The 8,313-nt window shown below is 36.9% G+C and overlaps 2 protein-coding genes across 2 annotated transcripts in view; one reads left to right on the forward strand and one right to left on the reverse strand.

The window, feature by feature from the left end:
• The window catches only part of LOC115233013 (glutamine-rich protein 2-like), a 4,511-nt gene extending 526 nt beyond the window's left edge, over positions 1-3,985 (reverse strand). Inside the window, exons 1-13 of the mRNA XM_029803221.1 lie at positions 3,896-3,985; positions 3,713-3,826; positions 3,494-3,617; positions 3,234-3,394; positions 2,975-3,136; positions 2,476-2,854; positions 2,234-2,317; positions 1,751-2,076; positions 1,490-1,594; positions 1,151-1,416; positions 833-1,081; positions 284-521; positions 121-199 (exon numbers count right to left, since the gene is read on the reverse strand). Coding sequence (XP_029659081.1) covers positions 121-199; positions 284-521; positions 833-1,081; positions 1,151-1,416; positions 1,490-1,594; positions 1,751-2,076; positions 2,234-2,317; positions 2,476-2,854; positions 2,975-3,136; positions 3,234-3,394; positions 3,494-3,617; positions 3,713-3,826; positions 3,896-3,985 — 2,377 coding nt within the window. The remainder of the gene's footprint in view (positions 1-120; positions 200-283; positions 522-832; positions 1,082-1,150; positions 1,417-1,489; positions 1,595-1,750; positions 2,077-2,233; positions 2,318-2,475; positions 2,855-2,974; positions 3,137-3,233; positions 3,395-3,493; positions 3,618-3,712; positions 3,827-3,895) is intronic.
• A 1,499-nt stretch (positions 3,986-5,484) lies between these two features.
• On the forward strand, positions 5,485-7,680 carry LOC115233018. The gene is made up of 2 exons (XM_029803228.1): positions 5,485-5,523; positions 5,935-7,680. Exons 1-2 carry the CDS (start codon positions 5,485-5,487, stop codon positions 7,678-7,680), a joined length of 1,785 nt encoding a protein of 594 aa, XP_029659088.1.
• Positions 7,681-8,313: the final 633 nt, after the last annotated feature.

Here is an 8,313-nt window from a genome sequence, read left to right on the forward strand (position 1 = left end):
TTATATATATATATATATATAAGTACATTTTTGACATTTGATTTTATTTAATTATACGACAGTTCTCCTGCCAAATAATGACTGATTCTCTGAATGCAAAATATTGTATTATTCGCTCACCATTTCCAGTGTTATTTCGTTGAATTGGCGAAGACCTACGAACCGACGTCGAAGTAAGTGGCGCATGTTCCTGAGAAACCTATGAGGGTGGAATAATATACATGTCACGGGCGAAATAAATACTTGAATTGCTTATGATGAGATTTCCTATATTAAAACTCACCGAGGATCGAGTTTCCTCGCTAATTTGACTTTCCCAGCAAGCCGGTCCGCAGACGTCCAGCTTATCCGGCAATAATCGGCTACGATACATCTTACCGTCTTTCCCCTTTATTAAACCGTCTGTTAATTGTACTGTCTGGGGTCCCCATTGGGTTAAAAAATGTTCTACCCGCATAACCTTTTGATGAGGAGTCATGACTGTGTGACTCCCGCCGCAATATCGGTTGCAGAAATGATCTCTGAATACATTAAACATATAAAATTTAAGATAATAAGATAATAAGATTTCTCATAATATGCTACGTAAAAGTTTTAAGATTCATTAAATTTACAGTTGTAACGAGGACATTCGTATAAAAAAATTAAAAAAAAAAAATATCTCAATATTTTAAATTATAATATATTCATCAACACTAATTTATATTATTTATTTTTTAGTTTCTATTTTTAGTTTATATGTTATATTTTTAGTTTATATTATTTATTTTTTGATATGTAGCACGTAATATTTTTTCGAGATTTCAAGATCGAATGAAATGCTATTAGTTACCTGGGTGTTCTTGCGAGCATCTCTTCCTTTGCTGCTTTTATTTTCTTGGCCTCCTCCTGCATTGCCGCCTCAAATTGGATCATATTTCTGCTGTGAGGCAATTTTCTCTGTTGCTTCCTAACTTGATCCAACTGATATGTGAGATAAGGCTTCATACTGACGGTACAAGGCAACGGTTCGGCACGAAATCTGCCGGTTTCCTCTGTTTTCATCACGACGTCCTTGTCGCAGGATATACACTGAACATCTCTAAACGAAGAAGAAGAGATCGACATCGCGGACGCGTTAAAATTTTATCTGCGAGCCTAAAATATTCACCTGAGCAGCTTCTTTGTTCCAGCCGCCTCGATCTCGCGCCTCGCCTCGGCCATGATTTTCAGCTTTTCTTGAAGCGACTTCAATTTCTTATTCATGAAATCCTTCAACGGCGTCATCTCGATTTTATCCACCTTGGCCGCAATTTCATTCTGCACTTCGTCAAGCGCTTGTTGCCAAATCGATTCTTGCTTAGTCAATTTATCAATCGCCTCTTCGAGACCACGCGAGAGATCGTCACAGGCAGCGTCGAATTGATCGTGTGATACCTACAGCAATTTTTGTGATATTTTAATCTGTATAAAAAATAAGAATCAGCAAGTTTGTGATATTTCTTTATACTTTTCTGTTAACGGTTTGAGTGTCCGCTTTATCAGCCAAAGCATCTTCGAGATCTTCCTTGTCTGCTTTAACAGTTTTTAGAAGTTCTATTTGTTCCAGCAATGTCTATTAGCGTAAAAGCAATCATCATAAATACAATCACTTGAATAAATTATATAAAATACGAAGAAGCAATTTTTACAAATTAATTTAGAGTTGATTGGTGTTTAATGTAAAAATAAATAATATTTTAATTAATTGATTTTTACTAGAAGCTCGTACATTAATGCGCGTTTCTTTTTTCTCTTTATCATCGAACAGTTTGTCTATCGTTTCTCCGATTCTTTCCATATCCGTTTCTATTCCTTGTATTTTTGTAACAAGTTCATTAATATCAATATCAATGTCATCTGTTTTATCCGTTGCTTGCATAACGTTCACTTTTTCTGACAAATGCTCAATTTCTTTCTCCAATGCAATCACGCGTTGAGTAATATCGTTCATGATTTTGCTATGCGTCGTCTCCACGTTTTTCACAGCTTCTAGGCACTGCTCCAATTTCGCAGCATCACTCTCTTCAACTACTCTCTCTTTATCTTTAACTATTTCTGTAACAGCAGGCTTTTCTTGCACCGTTGACGCATCAACAACCATTGTCTTTGTGAGTACCTCGCTTTCTATATATATAGTTTCAAAGATAATATATAAATAATAAAATAAAATAAATAATTAAAAAACAAAATGAAAAGTTATTAATAGACGCACGTGCAATTTTTTCGTTAAGATCTTGCATCTCCTGTTGTATCTTAGCTACATCCACTTTCAATGTAGCGACATCTTGGCGTATTTCTGATATGTCATCTAAATACATTTTTTATTTAGTAAACTATTTTTGGTACACATTTAAAAAACTGCACAATAGATACTATATTAAAAATTTATAAATCAAATAAGCATATCTTTTACACTAAAATAAATTTTATATAAAATTGTTAGGCGCTTGTTACCCGGAATTGTCAATCGAGCAGCAATTTTGCTGACTGTCGTAATTTTGTCAGCTGCTGGTTTAGAAATTTCCTTTGCCGTTTCTTCTTTTACAGGGGATGATACGGTGTCTTTATCGGTTACGATCTCTGCTGCCGCTGCGGCTTCTGTGGCTTCCGTTGCTGTTTCTGCGGTTTCTGCTGCTGCTGTTATATGATTATCAGCAGTTGGCGATATATCTTCAAGTAAAATATTGGTAATCGTTTGCAAATCGGTGAGCTTCAGCTCCATCTTTGCAACTTTCTCTTCGAGTTCACCCAATCTTGTGTTAATCAACGACATGTCTGCTGTTGCAATTACACCCATATCGCCTTTAATCACATCTTCTACCATTGTCGTGAGCTATAATAACGTTTTAAGTAAGTATTTTTACTCTCTTTTTATTTGTGTTTTTTTTCTGTTATTAAAATATTCGCATAAATATTATCGGGGAAAAGTTTACGAGATTAGCAAGTAGTATACCTTCTCGATACCTTGTTCGCTCGCGTCTAATCTCTTATTGATATTTATGAATTGCCACACATCTGCGACAGGACTTCCGTTTCTGCCATTTAAACGTTCGACTATTTCCGGAGTCGTAGATAAGTCCTCCAGAGCTTGAAACTGCTGTTGTAACTGTTTCACCTATGTGTTGATTTATATTAATTTAATTATATCTTTCAATTCTATCATATCTACATATATAGTAATGTTTAGTTCAAAAATAATTTTTCCTACGCACAGATTGTTGGAGTTCCTTAAATGCTAAAGCTGTAGGAGGAGAACCATTTACGACAGGTTCCACGAAAATGACCGTCTGAGGTTCGCTTTCCTTTTCAGGACCTATTTCTTGCTTTACCCCTTTCGTCACTTTTAAATCTTCCTCCGCAGAGGGTTGGATATCTGAGTCAAGTTACATCTGCTTTATTATACGTATTGCAATTTAAGATAGATTAAATAAATATATGAGAATATAAAACGCGGAAAGCCAAAGATTTGTACCTTCTGTAAATATTGTAACGTCCGCATCTTCTCGAATTCGTTGCGATACTTTACCAGTACCATTGGTAATGTTGTATTCCTGAAGGTAAAGAGTAGGTCCCAGTTTCAAGGACTGGACCATCGTCTATAAGAGTCTTTGCGTAAATATGTATATACGGGAGAAAAAGAATTTTTTGTATCACTTTTTTATTCAATTATTTCTTGTATTAATTTTCTTACTTTAATACGATCCGCGTTTTCGTCGCGGTATTCCACTTTGGTAGCTTGTAAATTTATTTGTTGCAACAAGACGTGGAGGAAATTATGAAGAATGTTAAAGTTAACCACGCCAACCTAAAATCAATGACTCTGTCAGTCAGTTTTATGTATCGCATGCATGATCTGTGTGTCTCGTTGCTTTACCTCCGGCGTTCCGAGAGCAAGATCGAGCATTTGAGGAAGAGAAATTTGCAGGCTGACAACGTTAGCCACTGTGGGTGCTTCCGCAGCCATTTTTCTACACGAATAATTAATTTCTCAGGAATCACGTAAGGAACATAATTATGCTCGACTTTTCAAATATAAGTACGGTTATTATGAAAAATGTTGACTAAATTGTCAATTTTGAAAATCAATTGCCTTTTGTTCCCACATTCATCCCTTATCCAGCAGATTGAGGAAATAAAGTTTCGCCTCTATATTCATAGTTGGCGCCACGAATATGCCCGACAAGTAGCGTGCCCCTTTGGAAGGTATTTGTATTATAGAACATGTCATTAAAAAAGTCTTGATAAGAAATTACTTCATTATTAATTTTTATTATGAATAAAATGATACGCTTAGTAGTAATTAAATATTATTATTCTTCCATTATGTCGTTTAAGAAATTAGTATTTACATAGTCGTTTTTCATATCGTAATCATTAATTTTGATGTACCTTGGAATATTTTATATATATATAATAGCTTTGAATTCTCGTGCATATTGCACTTTAATAATAGAAAAAATATTTTCCTTAATAACATTTATGTGTTATACATCAAAAGTGCCATATAGATCATAAAGATTCTGCACTGCAATTTGCAGTGTAGTAGTTTTCAATCTCTTCTATTGTTAAATCAAATATCATGAATGTGGTGTGTTAATGAAACAGTAATACGCTGCGCGTCATTTCTCTAGAAATAAGTTCGGTTTATCTGACTGCACGTGGCCGGTAGACCAAAACATGAAATGGAGAATCGGGCTATCTGCACTACCGCAGATTACATCAAACCATATATATTTTATCGAGTCTCCGGATATGATATTCTCGAGCGTTTCCGTTGGACAGATACGATCGACGTCAGCTCGATCGTGTATTTATATCGCTTGCATATCCATTCCGCGACGATGATGAATTCTCCTGTATCGTGAAACCGGGGATGAATTAAAATCTCCGTATTTCCTAACCGGATTATACATGAATTAGAGATAATACGAATAAGTCATATTTTCTGAAGGTTAAAAATTTGAAAACCAGTAAAATTATATCTTTATAATTTTAACTAATTTCCTTAATTAAAGAATTTTTCAGCTTTTTACAATCTATTTTACGAAAATATTCTTCAAATAATTAAATTAAATTTCGGAATTTCTCGAAAGAAATCTTTTAAGAAAATGTTTCTTCTTTAAATTCCATCATCATAAGAAAATCTGGAGAGATTCGAGTAACGTTTCAAGTATGAATGATTCAGTGGTGGTACATCTATATAGCTGCGTTCTCGAATTACCCATGATAAAGCCGACATTGGCGGTGTTTGAGTTACGTTGTTTGATCACCGGGCGAATGTTTAGCTGTGAGTAATGTCAGCATTCTGGCCGATATCTAGTCGAACGCCTCGACATTCGATAGCACGGCGGTGTTACACCGTCCGTATGATTTACTCATCCGTCAGGTGAGAGACAGCCTCTTTCTGTCTTCTTTCGCGATTTTTCCGCGTGCGGTCAGTGCGGTGGCGGCCGCGGCTACGAAATGATGTATACGTTAAAGGGGAGCTACGCGGTGATGACGGTGAGTGCAAACGATCAGTTTTAAAATATCTTTTATATCTGACTTTTTAAATCTTGTCTCTATCTCGGTCGGCGACAGAATTAATTTCGGTTTCCGTCTTCTTATAATTAGGGTCGCGGAGTTTGTCGACATATCGCCCGGGTTAAAAATTTCAGCGAATGATCTATTTACATATTTTCGCGCGGAATCCGATCCGATTCGATTGCATTCCATGATTGTTTCCCGATCGTTTCGGCACGGAACACGCGCATATAAAATGCATCGAACGATAATTTTATATTCACCACCACAGCCCTGAGGGCAGTTCCGAAAATGTCGTTATAGTCTAGTCCGAATAAACTCCGATGCGCTGTACTGTAAATACACACCAGGTAAATATTCGACGATGATGTAATTTGAGTCCCCTTTCAGCTTCTTCTGTTTACTCGGACTCATGGCGATCTCTTCAGACACGCGGAGCAACATCAGCGATACAATCCCACGATACCGTCACTTCCGTGGTATCTCGCATCAACTCAAGAGATCGTCCTCCATGATATTATTCTCAAGTCGATCATCCCGGCATCGTTTGATATCAAGGCGATCCAGAAACGCCCGTTGGACGCTTCGTTCTACGGTGGTCCGATCGCTGCGACGTATTCGAGCGACGGTGTTCTATCGCACGGTAATGTCTATCGTCTGCTCAATGGTCATTGGATGCTGTGCGAGGACGGATGCGTCGATTGCGATCCATGTGCAACACAGGGAAATCCCTTATTCAAGTGGATCCTGCAGAGCGCCAGGCGCCCATCAGATTCCGACCCGTTGCGACATGATTTCCAGCTGACTATAATCTCACAAATGAACGATCACTTCCGCACGAGCAACTTCTGGCCCAATAACTATAATTACGTAATATCCGGGACGGAACGGAGCTCAATCTTGGTCACCAGTACGCAGCATGACAACGCCACAGAAAATTCTCTACCTAATCTCGAAAACAGTTTTTCCCAACAGCATAATCGATCGAAGGATCTCTGGCAGTTGACGGAACGGGATTCGATCTCGCAAGAAGAGAATCACATTCAGGGGAACGCGAGCACCGACAAACCGCTCGAACAGAAGCATCGATTTAGAAATATGAGACATCGACCTCGGCCCGTGGAGAAAACCGCGAAAGAAGCGAATCAATTGGCGCCCAAGTTGATCCTGGGAACCGATCAACAGGGTCAAAAGCATTTGATTCACGTGGTGCCGGCGGATCATCCGCCGATAAACACCTCGCATTTCGCAAATTTGCTCGCTCCGAATCATTCGATATCGTCGCATTTCGTGGAGGGCGAAGCAATACGTTTGAATAATACAATTCCTAAGCACGAGAAGCAAACTTATCAGCGGATATTCCGGCGAGTTTTCGACTCCTTGAATACGCACAGGCAATCAATCGAGAGTTTCCTCAAGTCACCGAACAATGTAAGTGAACAGCGAATAGCTTCCTCCATGGACGATGTTGCTGGATTTCCCTGGCATAATCGCGATGTAAATCACACAAATGCTAATTTCGAGACATTGCGCCTTAATGAAACGCTGTTATCGCCTCTTTATGTAAAAGATAATGATGAAATAGAAAAATATCAACAACATAAAAACAATTATGATTACCAACATGTAAAGCCGGACGTTAATAATTATTATGCAAATAGAAATCAAACTAGGATATCGCGTGGCCAGTTGCCAATTAATTTTGATTTCAACAGGGAACGGCGAAAAGCACGTGTCAGGCCGTACTCCATTAATACTAAAAATATCTCAAAGATAAATTCATCGATTTTATTACAAAGTTCGGACAGTTCTTTAATAGATATTCCAAAACCTGATTTTAATAATGACTTTGTTATAAACTACGCGAAGCAAATTAATCCTAATGAAACATTTATTGATAAGGCAAATAACGATTTCATAGAGTCGAGCTCGATAATAATAAAACGCGAGAATGAACGAGTATTCAACTCGGAGAGGTTGGCAAGTGGCGATGCTAATCGAGAATTCGAAACTTCGCACCATGCTTTCAGGATAATTACTACCGAATCGCCGGTGATTCAAAAAGGACACGAAACTCTAAATCGTACTGCAACATTACAAATAAATACTTCAAAGACATTTGCTGATAATCAGTAGTTAAAAAAGATAATGGCAGCAAAGATAAATATTATTTTAATTACGATATTATTATTATACTAATATTATATATAACGACATATTATTACAATACGGAAACTAGCACATATAGCGCATATATCTAAAATGTAATATTAATATTAAACTGTTATTAATTAATAAAATGTATCAAGATATTTGAAAGCGTTTTAATTAAAGATAATTCAATTTTTTCATCGAGACTCGACTGAAAGTCTATATACGATACACATAACGTGCGATGTGAAAAATTATATGTATATTAGAAAAGAAAGATATGTATAATAGATAACGAGAAAGAGAGCTTATATATTAAAAGTAATTAATAAAATATGATATTTAATGAGCATTTTTTGTGAGTCAGATATTACAGTGTTAAGAATAATTTGTAATATGTAATGAAAATTATTAATCAGCAATAATGTTAATTGCAATATATGTTTTAGGACAAGTGCGCCCTTATTACATAAACATAGATATGTATATCTGGAACTCAATGCGAAAGCATCGAAGGATGCATGCGGGGGAAGAAGGCGGGCGAGGTTTGAGAAACAGAGATAGGCTCGACGCTTATATTTAATTAAAGAGAATACGGGCTCGAGCGTGGAGAGAAAA

This window comes from Formica exsecta, unplaced genomic scaffold (assembly GCF_003651465.1).
Source record: "Formica exsecta isolate Colony F162 unplaced genomic scaffold, ASM365146v1 scaffold155, whole genome shotgun sequence".
Taxonomy (NCBI): Eukaryota; Metazoa; Arthropoda; class Insecta; order Hymenoptera; family Formicidae; genus Formica; species Formica exsecta.

Coding starts and splice junctions, on each gene's coding strand:
- LOC115233018 (XM_029803228.1), top strand. CDS start 5,485: ATGATGTATACGTTAAAGGGGAGCTACGCGGTGATGACG. Junction 5,524..5,934: donor GGAGCTACGCGGTGATGACG/GTGAGTGCAAAC, acceptor GTCCCCTTTCAG/CTTCTTCTGTTTACTCGGAC.